Here is a 27,845-nt window from a genome sequence, read left to right as displayed (position 1 = left end):
GAAAGCCACTTCCCCTTGTCAACGCTTGCACATAGATTTTGCCGGTCCATTCTGGAATGCTCGATGGTTGGTTGTGGTCGATGCTTTCAGTAATTTTCCTTTTGTTGTCCGGATGTCTTCCACGACGTCATCTGCCACCATCCAAGCGTTGTCCGCTATCTTTTGCATTGAAGGTCTACCACAGACTATTGTTTCCGACAATGGCCCACAATTCATGTCCGCAGAATTTCAGTCATTCTGCAAGGCCAATGGTATTCAACATCTGACATCCGCGCCGTTTTCGCCTCAGTCAAACGGTGCCGCTGAACGATTGGTCCGGACTTTCAAGTCACAGATGTTGAAGTTGAAAGAGTCGCATTCTCGGGAGGACGCGTTATTGCTCTTTTTGTCCTCGTATCGCTCTCAGCCCCGCGATGGTCGCTCGCCGGCTGAGTTGCTCCACAGTCGTCCTCATCGAACCTTGATGTCTTTGCTGCATCCGCCGCATCAGGTTGCTGTGCAGCGGCAGACTCCTGATTTTGCTCCTGGCGACGTTGTCTATTATCGCCACTTTCGCGGTTCACGGCGATGGCTCACAGGGCGCATTCTTCGCTGCCTCGGCCGCGCTATGTATTTGGTTTTGGGGGCCTCTGGTGAGGTGCGTCGGCATCTCAATCAGCTGCGCCTCTGTCGTCGTACGGGTTCTGCCGCTCCCCGTCTGCTTTCAGCGACGGTGCCGTCCGGTCGGCGCCCTGGGGACCCATCTACTGGCTCGCCTCATCCACAGATGTTACCGGCGATGCCTTCCATTTTGCCCCATGGCGACGCGCCGCTGCTGCTGCCGCCGCTGCCGCCTGTTCTCCCGCCGGCGCCACACGCAGTGGACGCTTCGCTGCAGCCGCCCAGCGACTCCCTGGGTCGCGCGCCGCCGATCGCTTCCCGTGACCAGCTGTACTCCGCCATGGAACTCTTGCCCACTCCAGACCAGATGTCGTCTTCGCCCGTCGGGTGCCCCGACCACATGGAGGTCAACCCTCATCACACGACCGTTCGCCGATTTGCGGGGGAGGAATGTGGTGTCACCGCCAGACACCACATTTGCTAGGTGGTAGCTTAAATCGGCCGCGGTCCATTAGTACATGTCGGACCCGCGTGTCGCCACTGTCAGGATCGCAGATCGAGCGCCACCACACAGCAGGTCTCGAGAGACGGACTAGCACTCGCCCAGTTGTACGGACGACACTGCTAGCGACTACACGTACGAAGCTTTTCTCTCATTTGCCGAGAGACAGAATAGCCTTCAGCTAAGTCCATGGCTACGACCTAGCAAGGCGCCATTAACCATATCTGGAGAGAGTCTCACTTGTATTATCAAGAGATATGTACCACAAGGAAATTAAAGTTAAGTAAACCTAAGCTCCGTTCTTTTCTTTATAGCATTCATAAGTATCCTGTTTCAGACCTCACGAAAGACGGCGTGAGTTGACGTGTGCCCTTTCGGCTACTTCAGTGTGGCGTAGCTAGCTTGTTACGCCACAACACTGATTATGGCCAACATAGAGAATATAAACTGTAGACTAGTGACGGCAAGAATAATGTTCCTGAAGAAGAGAAAATTGTTAACATTGAATGCAGATTTAGGGTTCTAATGTCTCTTCTGAAGGTATTTTTCTGAAGTGTAGCCATTTATGGAAGTGAATCCTGGACGATAAATAGCTTACACAAGAAGAGAATAGAGGCTTTTGAGGTGTGGTGCTACAGAAGAATTTTGACGATCAGATGGACAGATGACGTCACTAATGAAGAGATATTGAACGGAATAGGGGAGGCAAGAAATTTGTTTCACTACTTAACTAAAAGAAGGGATCTTTCGATAGGACACATTCTGAGACATCACCAGTTTAATATTGGAGGGAAGTATAAGGGGCGGGATAAAGATCGTAGAGAGCGACTAAGAGATGAATATAGGGAGGAGATTCAGAACGATGTTGGTTGCAGTAGTTTAGCAGAAATGAAGAGGCTTCCACAGGATAGAATAGCATGGAGAAGTGCCAGTACAGCAGTGGTGTGACGCGTGTCACAAAGATTCATCACAATAGACGAATAATATTCCGTGGATCAATGGAGACAAGTTTGCGAGATGTTGCAAGGGTTCAAAGACGATTCAATGACACACATTTTATTTAAAGACAGTACAAGATGGCCAGGAATTATTAAGTATTGTTTTATTTAGCATATGGATTGTGTGACGAAATCAATTGGTTTCAAGACTCGCTGCGAAATGAGAAGAGAGAGTTAACGAAAGAAAATTTTATGATTCTCTCCTCAACTCCACATTTCACTAAAGCTGCCCCAGCACCGATGTTGAATTCATGTGTATTCATCTTCCTAACTTCTTATGCACTAGTTTTAAACTTCAAATTTTCTGTAAAGTTGTTTTTACTTTTACAGAGTATTATAATTATGATTCGTGTTATAAAAGTAAAAAACTGATAACAGCAAAGGACTTTAATAGATGAATGCATTACGAATGAGTTACTGGACTAAGAGTTTTTGAAGATGTCACCATGATTAGACTTGATTTATCGAACATACATATTATAAAGTAAGTTGAGTTCTTCTACATGATTACCGTGGAATACTTCAATGTAGTGTTTACTAGTACCGTGCATAAAACATAGAAAATTCGGACACTAACTTTCAATATATTTTTAAGAAATGCTTTATTATGATGTTTACTGTGTTATAATAGCAAGCATTTACAAAACGCCACAGATGAAAACTATACGCAAGTAGACTATAAAATGGTTTTTTTCCTCATTGTTAAGTAAGGAAATTATACAAGTAAAGTTTCATTTGGCATGGAGTTACTTTACAAATCCATTAAGGCTGCCTAACCGAAGAATAATGTTAAATATTACACTATTTTATTTGAAATATAGAAATTAACAACAAGGTCATTTCATGATAGAATATTTTTCGTTATGCATACAATGTTGCGAAAGAAAGTTGTGAAATAATTCCCATTTTTTTTAAATTTATTATTTTGATTTTGTTCAGCTATGTCGTTACAGCAAGAACTTTGTAGAATACGTATGTCCTCTACTGTCAAGTCGAGCATATGCAAATAAAATTTAGAGATTTTGATTATGATGCCGAAAATATGTTATTACAGTGTTGTGTTCGGCTGATACTCGCTGGAAAACAAATATGTTCTGATATTAGGATTTTTCCATATCGCAGTTACGTGAACCTTTGTAAGTTTCCCAACCGATACCTTGAATATCATTTTAGACCACAAAACAAAATATTTGGCGTTCCATATGAAGGAAACTACGAATACTGCATCCCAGGAGAAATCATATTACCCAGAACAGCTAAATGCAACAGCCAGTTAAAGTAGAGCCCGATTTTTATAATGAGACTCTGTGGACAATAAGATCAATGCAGATTTTATAAAGTACTGTAGGAAATGGATTGGGGGAGGATGTAGCGTGAAATAGCAGACGATTTGTATTCTGATACTCAAAGCTTTATTGCATAATTTAGAGCGATGGTACAATGTCTTTGTTCACTTGGAAGAAATAAATTAAGATAATGTGATGTTCTAGAAACGAAGAGTAAGAGGAATATCAAGATGTTCATCTTGCCGTCGTTGGATGTTTGCATCAGGCTGCTTCTGGCGGAACCTGGGAAAAAGAACACTGGCTGTAGACATTCTCTGCGATATTCAGTTTGTGTCAGTGCTGTGATGTGTTTATGACAGTTCATAAAAGGGTGTAAATAAAACTACAGTTTTGCCTCAAGTCCTCTACTGAAAAGGCAACCAATTTCAGAGAATGAAATTTTAACGTGGACAATACACAGCCAGAGGGCAAAGGATATACTATCGGCTTCCAATTCTACTTGGGCCACAACACCAGAAAGCGAAGCTGTAAGACCATATACATATGTTTATATGTCCAGTAAGATAAAGAATTTATGTTTGCTTTTGTTGAGAATAAAGCGTTGTAAAATCGTGTAGTAGTTTTAAATCTTTTATGTACGAGCATGATCCATCAACGTTTATCTCTTACATAGCTGCTTACTATCTGTCTAGTTTCAGCGTTACCACAGATGCTGGCGACCTGGAGCTTAGTGAAGCAGAGATTTGTAGCCGAAGCCGATGGCTGGAGCAGCAGCGATTGCGGGCACAGCAGTCTTGATCACCGCTGGAGTCTGGAAGCGAGAAAGCGAAAGGTGTATGAGTCGTTTGTTCACGCTGCGAATGCAATAGTGATGGGGTGGACACAGAGTGTCAGATATTTGTACCGAACATTGGTCTTCCATCATTATTACTCCTTCTTGTTTATTCTCCTACTGTTGATTGATTTTTGTTTCAATTGCACGCTAGATCAGTATGATGAAACTGAGGAGCCAGTATCCATGGTCATGGAACATCAGAAAAGTTAATAATGAATAAAATTACATTTACACGAATCCTAAGCAGATGACAAGCTGTTGAGTATTTACTAGTGTAATCGGCAATATAACACAGGAATTTGCTTAAATTTTTTCCAGGAACTCCTTCGACTTAAAAGTGCAAGGATTATTGTTATATTTTTTATTTAAAATGGATGCTGTAGAATAGTGAACGACTTGCTGCACAAGAGTCAAGGCGCTGCATTCCAAATGCTGATTGGAGTTCTGCCAAGTATTAACTGAGTGGAAGTTGATAATTTTTCGGAATAATCAATTGCAAATATATGATTCCAGAAAACTTTTTAAGTATTATCTGTGATGTATATTTGCAGACTGAAGCGACGAATGAAAATTTATACCAAGGTCAGGATTTGAACCCAGGTCTCCTGCTCTAACCACTACGCCGTCCAGGCATAGTGACTTTTCAAAGCTGCACGGGCTACCCTAGCATATATCCCTGCCCAATCCAAATTGCCACATACATCTTGAAAATAAGCTCATGTTGTTAACAACAAATGACATTAATGGAAATATAGTATATTGAGAGGTAAATTATCTGTGATGTATATTTGCAGACTGAAGCGACGAATGAAAATTTATACCAAGGCCAGGATTTGAACCCAGGTCTCCTGCTCTAACCACTACGCCGTCCAGGCATAGTGACTTTTCAAAGCTGCACGGGCTACCCTAGCATATATCCCTGCCCAATCCAAATTGCCACATACATCTTGAAATAAGCTCATGTTGTTAACAACAAATGACATTAATGGAAATATAGTATATTGAGAGGTAAATTATCTGTGATGTATATTTGCAGACTGAAGCGACGAATGAAAATTTATACCAAGGTCAGGATTTGAACCCAGGTCTCCTGCTCTAACCACTACGCCGTCCAGGCATAGTGACTTTGCATAGCTGCAGGGGCTACCCTAGCATATATCCCTGCCCAATCCAAATTGCCACATACATCTTGAAATAAGCTCATGTTGTTAACAACAAATGACATTAATGGAAATATAGTATATTGAGAGGTAAATTATCTGTGATGTATATTTGCAGACTGAAGCGACGAATGAAAATTTATACCAAGGCCAGGATTTGAACCCAGGTCTCCTGCTCTAACCACTACACCGTCCAGGCATAGTGACTTTTCAAAGCTGCACGGGCTACCCTAGCATATATCCCTGCCCAATCCAAATTGCCACATACATCTTGAAAATAAGCTCATGTTGTTAACAACAAATGACATTAATGGAAATATAGTATATTGAGAGGTAAATTATCTGTGATGTATATTTGCAGACTGAAGCGACGAATGAAAATTTATACCAAGGCCAGGATTTGAACCCAGGTCTCCTGCTCTAACCACTACGCCGTCCAGGCATAGTGACTTTTCAAAGCTGCACGGGCTACCCTAGCATATATCCCTGCCCAATCCAAATTGCCACATACATCTTGAAATAAGCTCATGTTGTTAACAACAAATGACATTAATGGAAATATAGTATATTGAGAGGTAAATTATCTGTGATGTATATTTGCAGACTGAAGCGACGAATGAAAATTTATACCAAGGCCAGGATTTGAACCCAGGTCTCCTGCTCTAACCACTACGCCGTCCAGGCATAGTGGCTTTGCATAGCTGCAGGGGCTACCCTAGCATATATCCCTGCCCAATCCAAATTGCCACATACATCTTGAAATAAGCTCATGTTGTTAACAATAAATGACATTAATGGAAATATAGTATATTGAGAGGTAAATTATCTGTGATGTATATTTGCAGACTGAAGCGACGAATGAAAATTTATACCAAGGCCAGGATTTGAACCCAGGTCTCCTGCTCTAACCACTACGCCGTCCAGGCATAGTGACTTTTCAAAGCTGCACGGGCTACCCTAGCATATATCCCTGCCCAATCCAAATTGCCACATACATCTTGAAATAAGCTCATGTTGTTAACAACAAATGACATTAATGGAAATATAGTATATTGAGAGGTAAATTATCTGTGATGTATATTTGCAGACTGAAGCGACGAATGAAAATTTATACCAAGGCCAGGATTTGAACCCAGGTCTCCTGCTCTAACCACTACGCCGTCCAGGCATAGTGACTTTTCAAAGCTGCACGGGCTACCCTAGCATATATCCCTGCCCAATCCAAATTGCCACATACATCTTGAAATAAGCTCATGTTGTTAACAACAAATGACATTAATGGAAATATAGTATATTGAGAGGTAATTATCTGTGATGTATATTTGCAGACTGAAGCGACGAATGAAAATTTATACCAAGGTCAGGATTTGAACCCAGGTCTCCTGCTCTAACCACTACGCCGTCCAGGCATAGTGACTTTTCAAAGCTGCACGGGCTACCCTAGCATATATCCCTGCCCAATCCAAATTGCCACATACATCTTGAAAATAAGCTCATGTTGTTAACAACAAATGACATTAATGGAAATATAGTATATTGAGAGGTAAATTATCTGTGATGTATATTTGCAGACTGAAGCGACGAATGAAAATTTATACCAAGGCCAGGATTTGAACCCAGGTCTCCTGCTCTAACCACTACGCCGTCCAGGCATAGTGACTTTTCAAAGCTGCACGGGCTACCCTAGCATATATCCCTGCCCAATCCAAATTGCCACATACATCTTGAAATAAGCTCATGTTGTTAACAACAAATGACATTAATGGAAATATAGTATATTGAGAGGTAAATTATCTGTGATGTATATTTGCAGACTGAAGCGACGAATGAAAATTTATACCAAGGCCAGGATTTGAACCCAGGTCTCCTGCTCTAACCACTACGCCGTCCAGGCATAGTGACTTTTCAAAGCTGCACGGGCTACCCTAGCATATATCCCTGCCCAATCCAAATTGCCACATACATCTTGAAATAAGCTCATGTTGTTAACAACAAATGACATTAATGGAAATATAGTATATTGAGAGGTAAATTATCTGTGATGTATATTTGCAGACTGAAGCGACGAATGAAAATTTATACCAAGGCCAGGATTTGAACCCAGGTCTCCTGCTCTAACCACTACGCCGTCCAGGCATAGTGACTTTTCAAAGCTGCAGGGGCTACCCTAGCATATATCCCTGCCCAATCCAAATTGCCACATACATCTTGAAATAAGCTCATGTTGTTAACAATAAATGACATTAATGGAAATATAGTATATTGAGAGGTAAATTATCTGTGATGTATATTTGCAGACTGAAGCGACGAATGAAAATTTATACCAAGGCCAGGATTTGAACCCAGGTCTCCTGCTCTAACCACTACGCCGTCCAGGCATAGTGACTTTTCAAAGCTGCACGGGCTACCCTAGCATATATCCCTGCCCAATCCAAATTGCCACATACATCTTGAAATAAGCTCATGTTGTTAACAACAAATGACATTAATGGAAATATAGTATATTGAGAGGTAAATTATCTGTGATGTATATTTGCAGACTGAAGCGACGAATGAAAATTTATACCAAGGCCAGGATTTGAACCCAGGTCTCCTGCTCTAACCACTACGCCGTCCAGGCATAGTGACTTTTCAAAGCTGCACGGGCTACCCTAGCATATATCCCTGCCCAATCCAAATTGCCACATACATCTTGAAATAAGCTCATGTTGTTAACAACAAATGACATTAATGGAAATATAGTATATTGAGAGGTAAATTATCTGTGATGTATATTTGCAGACTGAAGCGACGAATGAAAATTTATACCAAGGTCAGGATTTGAACCCAGGTCTCCTGCTCTAACCACTACGCCGTCCAGGCATAGTGACTTTTCAAAGCTGCACGGGCTACCCTAGCATATATCCCTGCCCAATCCAAATTGCCACATACATCTTGAAAATAAGCTCATGTTGTTAACAACAAATGACATTAATGGAAATATAGTATATTGAGAGGTAAATTATCTGTGATGTATATTTGCAGACTGAAGCGACGAATGAAAATTTATACCAAGGCCAGGATTTGAACCCAGGTCTCCTGCTCTAACCACTACGCCGTCCAGGCATAGTGACTTTTCAAAGCTGCACGGGCTACCCTAGCATATATCCCTGCCCAATCCAAATTGCCACATACATCTTGAAATAAGCTCATGTTGTTAACAACAAATGACATTAATGGAAATATAGTATATTGAGAGGTAAATTATCTGTGATGTATATTTGCAGACTGAAGCGACGAATGAAAATTTATACCAAGGTCAGGATTTGAACCCAGGTCTCCTGCTCTAACCACTACGCCGTCCAGGCATAGTGACTTTTCAAAGCTGCACGGGCTACCCTAGCATATATCCCTGCCCAATCCAAATTGCCACATACATCTTGAAAATAAGCTCATGTTGTTAACAACAAATGACATTAATGGAAATATAGTATATTGAGAGGTAAATTGCCAAATTATAGGCTGGAAATTAATGGCAATTCTGAGTAACTATGTTCTGCAGGTGGATTATTTCGTAGTCATTTAGTTGATCTACCTACGTTGATCTACCTACGTTAGTGCTACAGAGGAATGCTGAAGTTTAGATGGGTAGATCGCGTAACTAATGAGGACGTGTTGAATAGAATTGGGGAGCAGCGGCGTGTGTGGCACAATTTGACAAGAAGAAGGGACCGGTTGGTAGGACATGTTCTGAGGCATCAAGGGAGCATTGGAGGGCAGCGTGGAGGGTAAAAATCGTAGAGGGAGACCAAGAATACACTAAGCAGATTCAGAAGGATGTAGGTTGCAGTAGGCATTGGGAGATGAAGCTTGCACAGGATAGAGTAGCATAGAGAGATGCATCAAAGCAGTCTCAGGACTGAAGACCACAACAACAACAACCTACGTTAGCTCCAAATATAGTTGCTTGGTTTGCAGTTATTCTTTCTCATATGATTACAAGGCATATAATAATAATAACAGGGATAGACGAGAGGTTTTTCAATGTACGTAACACTTTGTTCGAACTTCCATTTATAAGCCAAAAAAGCCTGTGTGATTGGGAACATTCGCACCGCAATAAAATACCGCACATCAGAAGTGAATGAAAATCAGGAAACTAGAAGTATTCTTATTTTGAACTATCGCTTATTGGACATACTGTTCTAATGCTAAACCTTTCATGTATATGTAGGCAAATACAGGACCTCTGTTCGATGCTCGGCATGATGAAGGCTTGTGATTGATGAACTAATGCCAAAGCCACTTCCTGGTAGCTATCCTGTTATCGACGTTCTCAAACAGTTAAATAGCCTCAGGACCATGAAACTCACCTGCTCGTGGATGACCTGAGGTGGTCCCTGGACGAGCTGGGCAGGGGGCTGGATGAGGCGGGTCTGCACGATGGGGGGAGGCTGGATCACCTGCCTCTGCAGCACTGGAGGCGGCTGCACCAGGCGAGCCGGTCCAGGCACGACTCGGGTGCGCACCAAGGTTGCGGGGGAGGCGGCGATGCCGACAGCGGGGGCAGCAGCGATGCCGATAGCGGGACCGGCGGCGAGGCCAACGCCTCCCAGTCCGCCTCCCAGTCCGCCTCCGTAGCCGCCTCCGTAGCCGCCTCCGTAGCCGCCGCCGAAGCCGCCTCCATAACCGCCGCTCAGGAAGCCGGGGGCTGCCTTTGCCTCGGGCTCTGGCTCGGGCATGCACTGGGCCACGGCCAGCAGCGCTACAGCGACCTGGTACGTCGGATTTCAACTGTTATTCCTCATATCTCAGATGTCATTAGAGCATATACCTAGGGTCTGTCTCGTACACAATCCTGCGAAGTTAGTTTCAGAGTGGGCAGGGTGTGAACTGCGGCGCTGAAGAGTCGTCTCAGAAGTAATTCCCTAAAAGTTTTCCACAGGTCTCAATACTAGCTCCATTACTATTTTGTTTTGCACTGATACTTGGGGATAAATGGTGTGCTATTAGGCGTATAAAACAACCAACAGGATGACAGTGGTCAATAAAAGAAGACATAGTAGCCATTCCCACTCAAATGTCAACCTCCAGTAATATCAGTGTATTCATCAAAAACAAATGTTTAACTTATGGTTGATACATCATACTTTATCTCTGGTCCCTGGCAGGCTAAGCATTGAATGTGAACCTCAGATAAAATAGCGGAATTGTAAGAGGAGTTCCACAGGGCTTCATCTCAGTCTCAATACTGTCCCCGCATCTGCACGGTAACTTTCCTTCCCAGTGATTTTATGATTATTTTCCTGCCAGAAATTTCAAACGATAGTGTCAGAATTGTGCATATGAAGTCTGTTGTTGAGCTTGTGCATGAAGACTTCTTTTCAGTGGACGATTGGGGCCAAAATTGTGACAGAAAAGTGAAAGTATAGAAACGTTGAGTAATCCTGATAACTTATCCGAAGCTGGTCAAACTTCGTTACCATCGGAAATTGTTCCTTCTTAGCCCGCATCTCGTGGTCGTGCGGTAGCGTTCTCGCTTCCCACGCCCGGGTTCCCGGGTTCGATTCCCGGCGGGGTCAGGGATTTTCTCTGCCTCGTGGTGGCTGGGTGTTGTGTGCTGTCCTTAGGTTAGTTAGGTTTAAGTAGTTCTAAGTTCTAGGGGACTTATGACCACAGCAGTTGAGTCCCATAGTGCTCAGAGCCATTTGAACCATTTTTTTGTTCCTTCTTATCAGAAGAGTATTCTGGTAATTTTTGCTTTAAATCGATAGTTGGGAATCGAAAACATGATCTGCACATTTCTCTTTTGGCAATATTGAGGTACTGATAGTTTGAAACTTTATCTCAAGCTGCGAGCTATACAAGTATAGCTCAGATAGTAAAGAATTGTTTCTAGAGAGGAAAGATCGCAGGTCGAGTGCTACTTTTGACAAAATCTATCTCAGAATTGGGTCTTTCACGAAGGGCAAAGGCAAATAATTGTAATCTGTCATAAAATGTTGTAATTGAACCGTTTCCTCATGACAGACGTTTTCCTCCTCCAGTTATTGAACCTTATCAGCTTCAGAGTTCGAGAAACGGATGCTGACATTTCGATGGAGATGCTATGGAGTTACCGATAACCTGGAGCTTTGACTCCAGTCACGATTAGTACAAGGACAGCTGAGATGGAAGAAAATTGCTCGCAAACAAGTAAGACAGTAGTTTGAGACCCAGCTTAGACAAAAATTACATTTCTTGCGAATGTAACATTCTTTATGTTTTACGCCTGCGAAAATGGGCAGGCGTTATTTCGCAAGCAGTAATTCAAGGAATAACATCACTCTGAGATAACGCATTGCCACAGGCAAATATCAGGTGTACGCGAGAGAAGCGCAAGCAAATGATCTGCAGTCGCGATTGTATCGATCTGCACAATTAAGCTGATCAATCTGAAATTGACTGACTGAGTAAATTATAAGAAGCTATGGAAGAATGAAAGGTGAGATGTTGGATTCTCGAACGCTGCTTTTCGAGTACTGGAGAAAGATTAAACGAAAAATGTACGTAATGCATCACTACTGTTATTTTAGAAGTTATAGTAATCTCATTTAAATCTTGTGGTCCAAGATCGTATCTCATCTTCGACTTTATAAGATGTGCAGCTCCTTTAATTACGTCGGGGTCACGAATCGTAATTTATAGTTTATGCTTTCTTATAGGAAAATAAGTTCCAGATTGTTTAGTGAATTTTTATATGTTACTAGATGCTTCAGCTAGTGGCACTAACTTTGTTTCCAAGAGTTCTCCCATTTGGATGTGTCGATGACAGTAGCTATAATGTGTCGTAATAAAAGAAAATACATGAGGCGACCTAGGTCCTACTGTTCACAAACAATCATCATGATCATAAGTTCATTTATGGAGTTTATTACCTCTATTTTTAAAAAAATCTTTCGAAAAATCGATATAATTGGTTTCAATAAAAACAAGGCAACTAATTTAAACCTGAGAGGCGATTTTAATGGATAAATAGTTGCCTCATATCAAAAGATTCCTATACTAGTGTTTATTTTCCGTCTAAACCACGTATCAGAAACGTCATGTCTTCATTTCTCTGTCTACACTGAGGGGTACCGTTTTAGGCTTTGGTTCCAACTGCACGTTACACACTAATATCTCCATTGCTTCAAAATTGCTCGCGATGAAGAAAGATCCGCGTTCGACTTCCAGTTTTGACTACTGCCAAATTTATCAAGAAATAGGTAGAATGTTTGCAGAACAAGCAAAGCCAACTAACGTAAATCTGTCAGAAAATTTTGTGCATTCACGGTTTACTAGTAACGTATGGTATCATTTCTCCTCTTCCAGTTATGTCAGCGCTGTGATTCGAGAACCGTATTTTTATGTAACACAGGGAAGGTGGAGTGTGGATTTAAACTGTGACACCCAGCAGTGAGTCGTACACGGATACCGCAGGGGAGTGTCGTAGGACCGTTGCTATTCGCAATATACATAAATGACCTTGTGGATGACATCAGAAGTTCACTGAGGCTTTTTGCGGATGATGCTGTGGTATATCGAGAGGTTGTAACAATGGAAAATTGTACTGAAATGCAGGAGGATCTGCAGCGAATTGACGCATGGTGCAGGGAATGGCAATTGAATCTCAATGTCGACAAGTGTAATGCGCTGCGAATACATAGAAAGATAGATCCCTTATCATTTAGCTACAATATAGCAGGTCAGCAACTGGAAGCAGTTAATTCCATAAATTATCTGGGAGTACGCATTAGGAGTGATTTAAAATGGAGTGATCATATAAAGTTGATCGTCGGTAAAGCAGATGCCAGACTGAGATTCATTGGAAGAATCCTAAGGAAATGCAATCCGAAAACAAAGGAAGTAGGTTACAGTACGCTTGTTCGCCCACTGCTTGAATACTGCTCAGCAGTGTGGGATCCGTACCAGACAGGGTTGATAGAAGAGATGGAGAGGATCCAACGGAGAGCAGCGCGCTTCGTTACAGGATAATTTAGTAATCGCGAAAGCGTTATGGAGATGATAGATAAACTCCAGTGGAAGACTCTGCAGGAGAGACGCTCAGTAGTTCGGTACGGGCTTTTGTTGAAGTTTCGAGAACATAGGTTCACCGAGGAGTCAAGCAGTATATTGCTCCCTCCTACGTATGTCTCGCGAAGAGACCATGAGGATAGAGAGATTAGAGCCCACACAGAGGCATACCGACAATCCTTCTTTCCACAAACAATACGAGACTGGAAGAGAAGGGAGAACCTATAGAGGTATTCAAGGTACCCTCCGCCACACACCGTCAGGTGGTTTGCGGAGTATGGATGTAGATGTAGATAGCTCAGATGCTAAGAAAGTGTTCGTGAAGAAGAGAGAATCCCCGTTCGTGACGGCAACTGCTGTCTCAGTGGCTGTACTCACCAGAAGAGTCTTCATGGCGTCAGAGGTGATGTGCTGTGTTCCTCGGGAGCAGACGACAGCGAACTGATGCTGCGACGTCGGCGCCGCCGGCATTTATACCCCGGCGGGCGGCCGCCGGTTCCCACCCCCCGGTCGCAGCGACCTCACGGTCTCGCCTTCGAGTCCTTGTCGCGTGCGCTCGCTATTTCTAATTAGAAGCGCCAGAGGGCACACCTTCACCCGGCGTCGCAGGCCTCGATCCAGTTTCGCGTCGCCTCTCTCTTTACCGCACGTCTTTTTTCCTTTTTTTTCCATCCTCCGAGTCTCCTGTTAGCGGCGGTGATACCATACTCGTCACACGCGCCAGCGAAAGTAAGACAGTACCGGCGGTAGCACACGTCACCGCCGGCTAACTAGCGGACATCTAATTGGCTCCGCGACTCGGGAGTTAATGGCGCGTTTGCAAAAGTTATAGAGCTAGAATGCAGGTGGTTTACGTCCTTAGCGTTCCGTCGATGTCGTGCTCGTCGATGACGAAGTTTAACTTCGTTGGTGCGGAAGAAATTCACGATGATACGAGGGTAATCCCAAAAGTAAGATTTCCTATTTTTTTATACGTACATACATCTACATCTACCTCTACATGATTACTCTGCAATTCACATTTAAGTGCTTGGAAGAGGGTTCATCGAACCACAATCATACTATCTCTCTACCATTCCACTCCCAAAAAGCGCGCGGGAAAAACGAACACCTGAACCTTTCTGTTCGAGCTCTGATTTCTCTTATTTTATTTTGATGGTCATTCCTACCTATGTGACTGAAATTTCGTAAATAGATCTCGCCGCGACGAAAAACGTCTTTCCTTTAATAACTTCCATCCCAACTCGCGTATCATATCTTCCACACTCTATCCCCTATTACGTGATAATACAAACCGAGCTGCCCTTTTTTGCACCCTTTCGATGTCCTCCGTCAATCCCACCTGGTAAGGATCCTACACCGCACAGCAATATTCTAACAGAGGACGAACGAGTGTAGTGTAAGCTGTCTCTTTAGTGGACTTGTTGCATCTTCTAAGTGTCCTGCCAATGAAACGCAACCTTTGGTTCGCCTTCCCCACAATATTATCTATGTGGTCTTTCCAACTGAAGTTGATCGTAATTTTAACACCCAGGTACTTAGTTGAATTGACAGCCTTGAGAATTGTACTATTTATCGAGTAATCTAATTCCAACGGATTTCTTTTGGAACTCATGTGGATCACCTCACACTTTTCGTTATTTAGCATCAACTGCCACCTGCCACACCATACAGCAATCTTTTCTAAATCGCTTTGCAACTGATACTGGTCTTCGGATGACCTTACTAGACGGTAAATTACAGCATCATCTGCGAACAACCTAAGAGAACTGCTCAGATTGCCACCCAGGTCATTTATATAGATAAGGAACAGCAGAGGTTCAAAATGGCTCTGAGCACTATGGGACTTAACATCTATGATCATCAGTCCCCTAGAACTTACAACTACTTAAACGTAACTAACCCAAGGACATCACGAGGCAGAGAAAATCCCTGACCCCGCCGGGAATCGAACCTGGGAACCCGGGAACAGCAGAGGTCCGAGGACGCTTCCCTGGGGAACACCTGATATCACTTTAATTTTACTCGATGATTTGCCGCCTATTACTACGAACTGCGACCTTCCTGACAGGAAATCACGAATCCAGTCGTACAACTGACACGATACCATATAGGCTCGTAGCTTGATTAGAAGTCGCTTATGAGGAACGGTGTCAAAAGCTTTCCGGAAATCTAGAAATACGGAATCAACTTGAGATCCCCTGTCGATAGCGGCCATTACTTCGTGCGAATAAAGAGCTAGCTGCGTTGCACAAGAACGATGTTTTCTGAAACCATGCTGATTACGTATCAATAGATCGTTCCCTTCGAGGTGATTCATAATGTTTGAATACAGTATATGCTCCAAAACCCTACTGCAAACCGACGTCAATGATACAGGTCTGTAGTTCGATGGATTACTCCTACTACCCTTCTTAAACACTGGTGCGACCTGCGCAATTTTTCAATCTGTAGGTATAGATCTGTCGGTGAGCGAGCGGTTGTATATGATTGATAAGTAGGGAGCTATTGTATCAGCGTAATCTGAAAGGAACCTAATCGGTATACAATCTGGACCTGAAGACTTGCCCGTATCAAGCGATTTGGTTTATTTCTACAATGGTTTACATCAGTTTACAGCTTGAACATTTAGCTATTTTTCGACGTAATCACCATTTCTGTCGATGCATTTTTGTAGACGCTGTGGCAGTTTTTGTATGTCTGTGTTACACCAGCTCGCCGCCGTGCTGCTCAGAAAGTTATGAACCTCTTCTTTTACCTCGTCGTCGGAGCTGAATCGCTTTCCGGCCAAATGTTCTTTTTAACCTAGGGAACTGGGCGCCACGTAAGGACTATAGGGTGGGTGGGTGATTATGTTCCACTGAAACTGTTGCAGGAAAGCAACTGTTCGCTGAGCGATGCGTGGGTGAGCGTTGTCCTGAAGAATGTGTACGCCGTTGCTGAACATTCCTCTTCTCCGGCGCTGAATTGCCCGTTTGAGTTTTTTCAGAGTCTCACAGTACACGTCAGCATTAATTGTGGTCCCAGCGATTCAGGTTCGACAACGAGGTGAAAGAAGAGGTTCATAACTTTCTGAACAGCATGGCGGCGAGCTGGAATGACATGGACATACAAAAACTGCCACAGCGTCTACAAAAATGCATATACAGAAATGGTGATTATGTCGAAAAATAGCTAAATGGTCAAGCGGTAAACTGATGTATATCATTGTAGAAATAAACAGGTCTATATAATAATAAAAAATAGGAGACCTTACTTTTGGGATTACCCTCGTAATTTATTTTGTAAAGAATCACCAGAATATTTTCCTCTAGCTACTCTGGGAACGCTGAAACAGACAAAGCAGGAAACCTGACGATGATGGCAACTTCTCCTACAATAGACGCTCCAGTACGCAACTACCTCTAGTAATAGGATACAGCGGCGATGTTCTGCTGCCGGCCGAAGTGGCCGTGCGGTTAAAGGCGCTGCAGTCTGGAACCGCAAGACCGCTACGGTCGCAGGTTCGAATCCTGCCTCGGGCATGGATGTTTGTGATGTCCTTAGGTTAGTTAGGTTTAACTAGTTCTAAGTTCTAGGGGACTAATGACCTCAGCAGTTGAGTCCCATAGTGCTCAGAGCCATTTGAACCATTTTTTTTTTATGTTCTGCTCGTGGTGCTAATCCGCCTGAAATAAGAAATGCTGCAACAAATGCGCTAGTTCGTCACAGCGTCAAGGTCATTTTGCCTCAAGTTTGTGCCAGTATCTCTGTGTCGCCTAAGTCATTGTAGTAAGGGTGTTTTCTGTTACATTATTGACAGGACGGAAGAACAAACTCCAGAGGTAAACGAATTGTGATGGATTACTGCCACAGTTAAACAATACAACCTAAAAACTTAAGATATACCACGAACAAAAAAGTGAAATTTTATTGTTACTCGTATAAGAACACAAGTTATGTAGTGTGTGTATCAACAAATATTGCCGGTTTTTTCCACAAAGATCTGATTTGCCGCGTCTTTCGAAATGTCTGCACGTGGGGTATTTCACCCCGGTGACGTGGGGCTGTTTCTGCTCGGTCAAATTATTATTTTAATTGATGTTATGCTGTGAAATTCTAGAGAACACGTTTTCTTTGTTGCTTTTCAGATTGTCCGTACATCCAAAGGAAAAAACCAAGTGCTTCATACGCCGAGGAAGATATGGAACAAGCTGTAACACGTGCTACAGGCAGCTCTTCTTGGATAAAGTGCCAGCAATGTGCTACATAGTTTCACGAAGTGTATGTGCGTTCAAAAGGATGAAAACTATTTACTTGTGATAAATGCTTGTGATTTTGACACTGGATCACTCTGGGCGGAAAAGTCTCTTCACTGGGTGGAATAGCCGCACCATTTTTATGTACCGTGATTTCTACGTTCTTCAGATGTTTGTTCGTGCAAAGGAATTTCGACCTTTCATATACCGAAATATATTCACAATTAACATGCCAGAACTGCATTACATTGACAGATTTTTTACAAGGTTGTGCGTCATTTTATATAGCGCTTATTGTTGAGTGGAATAGCGTCGCTGTACCCTATCGAAGGAAGTAACATGTTCTTGTTGTGGTCTTCAGTCCTGAGACTGGTTCGATGCAGCTCCCCATGCTACTCTATCCTGTGCAAGCTTCTTCATCTCCCAGTACATACTGCAACCTACATCCTTCTGAATCTGCTTAGTGTATTCATCTCTTGGTCTCCCTCTACGATTTTTACCCTCCACGTTGCCGTCCAATACTAAATTGGTGATCCCTTGATGCCTCAGAATATGCCCTACCAACCGATCCCGTCTTCTAGTCAAGTTGTGCCACAAACTCCTCTTCTCCCCAATTCTATTCAATAACATAACAGCAGCAAATCAAGCTCTCACCATGAAGTTCTTTACAACAGTGATAAAAAGTATGAGATGACAAATAATAATTATTATTAAAGGTAAAACTTCTCATCAAACTCACAGTTTCGCTTGAACACCAGAGAATAAAGATCGTAAATGAGCTCCTTGTGTTGGATTTAAATTCGCCAGCGGATCCTGTGACGTCAATTCCGAATTCGCTGTCTCCGCACGTTCGTATACACACCAGTCTCTGCCGCTGCCCATTTAACCTAAAACTCGTCAGCTGAATGTGTTTCCGGGTGCATGTACACTACACTACCGCAGAACTTAGAGTAAGTACTCGCGTTTGCTACTATAAGCGAGGACTGGCTGCATCGGCCTGGATATGCAACCGTTTTGCGTGACGATTATTGTATAGAAGCGCACAAATACAGAGAATAATCGGTTAGCAGAGAATATTGGTCTTTTATATATAGGTCTGTTCAAAAGATTCCGGAACACTCGTAATTTTGCGCCGGTGTGTTGGAGCGAAGAGCGGTTGGCATCCCTGAACACGCCTGCGTTTAATGTGTAACTGCCAGAAGTTTCATTGTTGTGTGTCTGCTAATTGTTGTTCAGTGCTGTTCTTAGTAGATCTGCTGCGTCTCACAGTTTGCGAATTGCGACATGGCAGAGTTAGAGTAGCGATGTGTCTGCATTAAATTGTTCGTGAAATCTAATTAGAACCAAATGATGCAGGAAGCATACAAAGATGAGTGCTTAAGCCGTTCTCCGAGTTGCGAATGGTTTACACGGTTTACAAATGGCCGAACTCAAGTCAAAGATGGCCCTTGTTCAGGACACCCTTCGACGTCTACCGACGACGGTCATGTCAGGAATGTCAACGAAATTGTGCGTGCCAATTGAAGACTGACTGTCCGAGAGATTGCAGAAGAGCGTAACATTTCGTTTGGATCACGTCATGAAATGCTGATACAGCATTTTGGAATCCATCCCGTTGCCGCCTAATTCGTCCCATATCTCATGAGTCAAGTCAAGAAAGACGTTCGCTCGCAAGCTTTGAAGAGCTTTTGGATGGCGCAAAAGAGAATGAGTTGTTGTTTAGAGACTCACAACTGGTCATGAGACATGGGTCTACGGTTATGATGTTGAGACCAAGATTCAGTCTTCACAATGGGTCGCGAAAGGTTCTCTAAGACGAAAGACAACTTGTCACGTCAGGTCAAGCGTCAAAGGCATGCTTACAGTCTTCTTTGAGTTTGAAGGATTACTTCATCATGAATTCGTGCCACAGGATCAAACTGTTAATCGAAGACACTAACGGGACGTGTTGCGACGCTTGGCAGACAATTTGAAAAGGAAGAGGCCTGAAATGTGGCGAGACAATTCGTGGCTCTTGCGTCACAATAACGCACCCGCATGTTCAACCCTGATGGTGCGTGGCTGTTGCATAAAAATACAAAATCACTGTGCTGTCTCATCATTCGTACTCTTCAGGCATGGTCTCTGCGGACCTTTTTTCATTGCTTAAGTTGAAAACCCACTTGAAAGGATGAATATTTGCAACGATAAACGAGGTAAAATAAAATTGACAGACGGCGCTTTTCGGCGAGAGGCGTACCAACTCTGCTTCCAGAAGAGGAAACGGCATTGGGTGAGGTTCAATTGTGGAGTATTTCGAAAGATATCCTGCGCAATAAGTGAAAGGTGAGCGCAGAAGAATTTTGTGAACACAGTTCCACAGCGTTTTGAACAGACCTTATACACGGGGTGAGTTAGCTGCATCTACTTACGTGTTTTATGTAACCCGCAACACCTTCAAATACTATATGCCAGAGTCGATGTTCTCTCTCTTGCTACGTGCAAACTGTTTGTTCTACAGACAAAAAATTAAAAGGGTTTTTTATAGGAAATTTAACACACTTAAAGGTTTTACTGGGATGCGTTTTCTCAAGAGGCCGTAGTTATCGGAGTACTCATGAAACACTTACGAAAGTGACTTCTGAGAACTTTTTCTTCAATAACCTGAAAATGGTGGCCTCCAGCCGATACATAACCGAACACAAAATTTTACATTAAATATTGTAGAAAAAAAAGTCCTGTTCATTTTTCCTGTAGTGCTAATAGTTTACGCGTAGTGAGTCTGAGAATATGAAAATTTCGAGCATTATTTTTTAAGGCTATGCGGGTTATGCAAAACTTAGTGGCAGCTGAATCATGCTGTGTATACACAGAGTGGTCAGAAACAGTTTGACAAACTTGCAAGGGTGGTTCAGGGTACTCTGTGCTGTGAAATGATTGTTAATAATAAGCGGTAACATCTCGTGGTCGTGCGGTAGCGTTCTCGCTTCCCACGCCCGGGTTCCCGGGTTCGATTCCCGGCGGGGTCAGGGATTTTCTCTGCCTCGTGATGGCTGGGTGTTGTGTGCTGTCCTTAGGTTAGTTAGGTTAGGGTGAGTCACCTAACATTACCGCTGGATATATTTCGTAAACCACATCAAATACTGACGAATCGATTCCACAGACCGAACGTGAGGAGAGGGGCTAGTGTAACTGGTTAATACAAACCATAAAAAATGCACGGAAGTATGTTTTTTAACACAAACCTACGTTTTTTTAAATGGAACCCCGTTAGTTTTATTGGCACGTCTGAACATATAAACAAATACGTAATCATTGCCGTTTGTTGCATTGTAAAATGTTAATTACATCCGAAGATATTGTAACCTAAAGTTGACGCTTGAGTACCACTCCTCCGCTGTTCGATGGTGTGCATCGGAGAGCACCGAATTACGTAGGGATCCAAAGGGAACGGTGATGGACCTTAGGTACAGAAGAGACTGGAACAGCACATTACGTCCACATGCTAACACCTTTTTATTGGTCTTTTTCACCGACGCACATGTACAATACCATGAGGGGTGAATTACACGTACACACGTGGTTTTCGTTTTCAATTACGGAGTGGAATAGAGTGTGTCCCGACATGTCAGGCCAATAGATATTCAATGTGGTGGCCATCATTTGCTTCACACAGTTGCAATCTCTGGCGTAATGAATGTCGTACACGCCGCAGTACATCTGGTGTAATGTCGCCGCAGGCTGCCACAATACGTTGTTTCATATCCTCTGGGGTTGTAGGCACATCACGGTACACATTCTCCTTTAACGTACCCCACAGAAAGAATTCCAAAGGTGTAAAATCAGGAGAACGGGCTGGCCAATTTATGCAACCTCCACGTCCTATGAAACGCCCGTCGAACATCCTGTCGAGGGTCAGCCTAGTGTTAATTGCGGAATGTGCAGGTGCACCATCATGCTGATACCACATACGTCGACGCGTTTTCAGTGGGACATTTTCGAGCAACGTTGGCAGATCATTCTGTAGAAACGCGATGTATGTTGCAGCTGTTTGGGCCCCTGCAATGAAGTGAGGACCAATGAGGTGGTCGCCAATGATTCCACACCATACATTTACAGTCCACGGTCGCTGTCGCTCTACCTGTCTGAGGAAGCGAGGATTGTCCACGGACCAGTAATGCATGTTCCGTAGATTCACTGCCCCGTGGTTTGTGAAACCCGCTTCATCGGTAAACAGGTAGAACTGCAACGCATTCTCTGTTAACGCCCATTGACAGAATTGCACTCGATGATTAAAGTCATCACCATGTAATTGCTGATGTAGCGACACATGAAATGCGTGAAAGCGGTGACGATGCAGTATGCGCATGACACTACTTTGACTCAGTACACCGGCTCTCGCAATGTCCCGTGTACTCATGTGTGGGTTCAAGGCAACAGCAGCTAACACACCAACTGCACTCGCTTCTCCTGTGACGGGCCTGTTACGGACCCGTTTGCGTGCTACGACCATACCTGTTGCGTACAGTTGGCGGTAGATGTTTTGCAATGTGCGGCACGTTGGACGCTCTCTGTCCGGGTACCGTTCTGCATATACCCTACAGGCTTCAGCTACATTTCGTCGAGATTCGCCATAGATGAGTATCATCTCCGTCTTTTCATAGTTCGAATACACAGTTGGTCTGCGTGCGGAGACGAATGCACAATAACAATAGCAGCAAGCGCTACATGCGAACACTGCGACAGCTAGACCAAACCACAACAGTGCACTACAGCCACACTCGTAAACACGGTCGTCATCGTAAACATGTCCCTGCAGATGCTGCTCGCCGACCGTGGCCCGTGTTTGTTACAACACGCAACTGAACGTCGGAGATTTCAAGCGTCAACTTTAGGTTACAATATCTCCGGATGAAATTAACATTTTACAATGCAACAAACGGCACTGATCACGTATTTGTTTATATGTTCAGATGTGCTAACAAAACTAACGTGGTTCCATTTAAAAAAACGTAGGTTTGTGTTAAAAAACATACTTCCGTGCATTTTTTATGGTTTGTATTAACCAGTTACACTAGCCCCTCTCCTCACGTTCGCTCTGTGGAATCGGTTCGTCAGTATTTGATGTGGTTTACGAAATATATTCAGCGGTAACGTTAGATGACTCACCCTGTATATATATATATCTGTGTCTGAGCGTTGGAACTTAAATAGTGGCAACATTTTATTCACAACCGATACAAAAGAGTTACATGTGTGCACCTGTTACTGTCCTTCAAAGTAGTCACCAGCGCTGTGTAGAACCCGTTCCAGCGATGTGGAGAGTGTAGTATACCATTAGCAGAGCCTGCTCTGTTGATGGTGTGAATGGAGGGGTCTACTGCCTGTCGAATCACTGGGACAGTTCTGAAGCGAATGCCACGAAGTGGCTCCTTCAACTTCGGAATCAAATCAAAGTCACAAGGACTTAAGTCCGGGGAGTATGGTGGATGGTACAGTACTTCCCAGTCTCATCGACCGAACAGAGCAGCCACAGCTTGCGCCGTTTGCGCCTGCGTTTTGTCGTGCCAAATGATGTGTGGGTAGCGCAGAAAGTGTCGCCACTTCTTTCGCAAAGCTGTTCGCAGGTGATGCTCCAAAAACGAACAGTAATACTGTGCATTGACGGTCTGCCGTGGAGGAACGTAATGCGTTAGGATAACACCATCACAGTCGTACACAAGAACCACCATAACTTTCACCATACTGGGGTTCTGACACACTTTCAACTTTCACGGCGACCCACAATGACGCCATTCGTTGAACTGGCGTTTCAGATTTCGCTTCGTGGCATTCGTTTCAGAATTGTTCCAGAGATTCGACAGGCTGTAGACCGCTCCATTCGCCCCATCAACAGAACAGCCTCTGCTAACGGCATACTACGCCATCCATATCGCATTTTGTATCGGTTGTGTATAAATAGTTACCACTATTTAAGTTCCAATCCTCGTATAATGTGTGAGTGTTTCGTGTGGGTGTGTGTGTGTGTGTGTGAGAGAGAGAGAGAGAGTATGTACACATATCTATGTATGTATATGTGTATGGGTATGTATATATGACATATGTATATGCATGCATATGAATGTGTGTGTGCGTGTGTATACAAGACGTTTCCGAACACTGTTGTATATTTTCTTTAGTAAATTTGTTCACCAAAAGATGTATTCGAATCCATAGACAACATGATAAGGGGACACAGAAAGCATCGCTTCTCAAGATGCATACATCTCCCGTATCTGGACTAATGGTTTGGTAACCAAACATATATGACAACAGAAATGGTTTGGTAAATTGTTGATCAGAAACTGACTACTTCCTCGAAAGTGACTTGATTGGTAAACACTGTTCTCGTACCCTTCGTAACGAAGGCATCGAATAGCACATTCCAACAGAACAATGCAAGGCCGAACGATGCAGTTCGCACCACAAATGCTTTGAGAATAGCGCGGATCCTTTTTATGGCCTGCCCAGACACTTGCGTCGTCTCTCATTTCTCTGGGATGCAGTGGCTAGCTGCGTTCTTTGATACCAGCTTCCACCCAGCAAGCTTCATAAAAAAAATCCTCAAGACTGCATTCGGAGACTTTTGCCTTCCAAGTCACGACGAATACGAGAGTGTATTCGTGCCAGATTGGCCACACTTCATACTGATGAGGAAAGGTCATAAATCCGCATGGAGTGCAGGGTCAGTCATTTAATACCCATTATATGATGAACATGTCCTTGATAAAATATCGACGTTGCTTCATGGTGTACCACTTTTCATCTCAGTCAGTGTATGTGGGATATTGCGTACAGGGGTTGCATAGAGATGGAAAGATTGTAATGAGTCGGGTTCCAGGATGGCAGCAGATGAAAGTGAGGTCTATGTTTGCCTTTCGCATTATTTCCTCGTTCCACACGATTTCTAAACTACGTGATGGGGTACAGAACAGTTTACTTTTCCTGTACTAATTTCGACACAATTTGCCTTCCTTCCATATCTCTGCTAACTCCGACACTCAGATAATGTCTGCTGACAGTGCTAATGCTGTGTTGTATACCCTTATAATGGCAAGACATGTGACATAACCGTGCTAGGTAGCGACGGGAGACAGAATGATCGTCGCTTTTTTACGTGACAAGGAAAAGTCGCCCACTACGTCTCTTCCTTCGTATGCTTCGAAAGCACACCTGACACCTCGCCTCAAATGGGTCAACCCGCGAGACGCTGTATCTCCTCGGTGTAAAACACTTTCAGTCGTCGCTCGTACGACAAGCTTTGGTGTTACGTCGATCCGTGGTACGGGAGCACCACAGCGGAGTAATCAGCCTCGTAACATCAGAGGACAGAGCGTACACTTTCCCCACTTTGAGAAATAAGCTGCAAGCTGGTCTGTTGGTGTGAGGGCAATTCGGTTTCCCTACCTGATAGTTACACCGCTAACCACAGAGGTTAATAACATGTTACTCAATGTTAGATGTGTCTCTATTTCTGTCTCAACTTTTTTTTTACTGCGGGCACAACATAGGAGATTATCTATTCTCCTTTACGCTATTCTAAATAAAGCAGTTTCACAATGTTTTCGGGAGGATCCAATAACAATTTTGTAAGATAATCAACTCATATGATGAGCGTGGGAATTTAGGCAGATGGGACCTGGATAAACTGAAAGAACCAGAGGTTGTAGAGAGTCTCAGAGAGAGCATTAGGGAACGACTGACAAGAAAGGGTGAAAGATATACTGTGGAAGAAGAATGGGTAACTTTGAGAGATAAAATAGTGAAGGCAGCAGAGGATCAAATAGATAAAAAGACGAGGGCTAGTAGAAATCCTTGGGTAACAGTATACTGAATTTAACTGATGAAACGAGAAAATATAAAAACGCAGTAAATGAAGCAGGCAAAAAGGAATACAAACATCTCAAAAATGAGAACGACAGGAAGTGCAAAATTGCTAAGCGGGGATGGCTAGAGGACAAATTTAAGGATGTAGAGGCATATATCACTAGGTGTAAGATAGATACTGCCTAAAGGAAAATTAAAGAGACCTTTGAAGAAAACGAGAAACACTTGTATGAATATCAAGAGCTCAGATGGAAACCCAGTTCTAAGCAAAGAAGGGAAAGCAGAAGGGTGAAAGGAGTATACAGAGGGTCTATGCAAGGCCGATATACTTGAGGACAATATTATGGAAATGGAAGAGGACGTAGATAAAAATGAAATGAGAGATACGATACTGCGTGAAGAGTTTGACAGAGCACTGAAAGGCCTAAGTCGAAACAAGGCTCCGGCAGTAGACAACATACCATTAGAACTACTGATAGCCTTGGGAGAGCCAGTCCCGACAAAACTCTACCATCTGATGAACAAGATATATCAGGTGAAATACCCTCAGACTTTAAGAAGAATATAACAATTCCAACCCCAAAGAAAGCAGGTGTTGACAGATGTGAGGCAATACTGACCCTACCACTTATCTTAGAAGATAGATTAAGGAAAGGCAAACCTAGGTTTCTAGCATTTGTAGACTTACAGAAAGCTTTTGACCATGTTGACTGGACTTCTGAAGATGGCAGGGGCCAATTACAGGGAGCGCAAGGCTATGTACAATTTGTACTGAAACCAGAGTCATAAGAGTCGATGGGCATGAAAGGGAAGCAAGGTTGGGAAGGGAATCAGACAGGGCTGTCGCCTATCCTCGATGGTATTCAATCTGTATATTGAGCAAGCAGTAAAGGGAACAAAAGAAAAATTCGGAATAGGAATTAAAATCCATAGAGAAGAAATAGAAACTTTGCCGTTTGCCGATGACATTGCAGTTCTGTCAGAGACAGCAAAGCACCTGGAAGAGCACTTGAACGGAATGGACCGTGTCTTGAAAGGAGGATACAAGAGGAACATCAACAAAAGCAAGACGAGGATAATGGAATGTAGTCGAATTAAATTGGGTGATCTTGAATGAATGAGATTAGGAAATGAGACACTTTGTAAAAGATGAGTTTTGCTATTTGGGGAGCAAAGTAGCTGATGACGGTCGAAATGTAGAGGATATAAAATGTAGACTGGCAATGGCAAGGAAAGCGTTTCTGAGGAGGAGAAATTTGTTAACATCGAGTATACATTTATGTATCAGGAAGTCGTTTATGAAAGTATTTGTATGGAGTGAAGCCATGTGTGGAAGTGAAACATGGACGATAAATAGTTTAGAGAAGAAGAGAATAGAAGCTTTCGAAATGTGGTGCTACAGAAGAATTCTGAAGGTTAGATAGATCACATAACTAATGAGGAGGTACTGAATAGAAGTGGGGAGAAGAGAAATTTGTGGCACAACTTGACTAGAAGAAGGGATCGTTTGGTAGGACATGTTCTGAGGCATCAAGGGATCACCAATTTAGCATTGGAGGGCGGCGTGGAGATTAAAAATCGTAGAGGGAGACCAAGAGATGAATACACTAAGCATATTCAGAAAGATATAGGTTGCAGTAGGTACTGGGAGATGAAGAAGCTTGCACAGGATAGAGTAGCATGGAGAGCTGCATCTAACTAGTCTCTGGACTGAAGACCACAACAACAACAACATGATGAGAGTATGAGACACTGCATTACGTTAGTTAAGGTGTCAGGCGGCCCAGTGACTGGCAACAAAGAGGAATAGGTACGGCCATTCGGAGCTTTCTACCAGTCTTCTTGTACCTGAAGAACCAGACTTACAAATAACGAAAATAATAAACATACGTATCTTCTAGTTGGTGAATGCCGCAAACAGTCACAAATAATTTTTGAATGTTTTATTTTAGTGCCATAGCTGGTTTCGGGTTACCATGCACATCTTCAGATGGTTAATATTTTTCACTGCACAGATGTTGTGTTCAAAAGCATGTCGTCTGCTCCACTATACCTTCCAGTAGACAGCGATCGGTTTTGTTATGATCCATGTGGTTTTCTAGGTCGATGTTCTTCAGTTCCACCATACCAAACACATTGTAAATAAATAACTCTGGCACACTTTACAATATTCTTAAAATCCATGTTGGTATCGCATATGCGTGTGCCACAGTGATGTATTTACAATATGTGTGGTATGGTGAAATTCAAGAACATACACTAAAGAGTCAAAGAAACTGGTACACCTGCCTAAGATCGTGTAGGGCTTCCGCGAGATGCAGAAGTGCCGCAACACGACTACGCATTG

At 43.2% G+C, this 27,845-nt stretch overlaps 1 protein-coding gene across 3 annotated transcripts; it reads right to left on the bottom strand.

The window, feature by feature from the left end:
* Nucleotides 1-3,489: 3,489 nt before the first annotated feature.
* On the bottom strand, nucleotides 3,490-13,846 carry LOC126210366 (cuticle protein 79-like). Of its 3 annotated transcripts, none has more exons than XM_049939584.1 (4): nucleotides 13,794-13,846; nucleotides 9,734-10,135; nucleotides 4,068-4,197; nucleotides 3,490-3,668 (listed from the first exon to the last, which is right to left on the bottom strand). In XM_049939584.1, exons 1-3 carry the CDS (start codon nucleotides 13,806-13,808, stop codon nucleotides 4,114-4,116), a joined length of 501 nt encoding a protein of 166 aa, XP_049795541.1. In that variant the 5' UTR covers nucleotides 13,809-13,846; the 3' UTR covers nucleotides 3,490-3,668; nucleotides 4,068-4,113. The 3 variants fall into 3 exon arrangements, with proteins under 3 accessions (XP_049795541.1, XP_049795542.1, XP_049795540.1); XM_049939585.1 differs by having other exon boundaries at nucleotides 4,091-4,197; XM_049939583.1 differs by having other exon boundaries at nucleotides 3,490-3,669; nucleotides 4,094-4,197.
* Between the last annotated feature and the right edge of the window lie 13,999 nt (nucleotides 13,847-27,845).

The sequence above is a fragment of the Schistocerca nitens genome, chromosome 10 (genome assembly GCF_023898315.1).
Source record: "Schistocerca nitens isolate TAMUIC-IGC-003100 chromosome 10, iqSchNite1.1, whole genome shotgun sequence".
Classification (NCBI taxonomy): domain Eukaryota; kingdom Metazoa; phylum Arthropoda; class Insecta; order Orthoptera; family Acrididae; genus Schistocerca; species Schistocerca nitens.
Note: the sequence above shows the minus strand (reverse complement) of the source record. Positions and strands in the feature narration are given on the sequence as shown.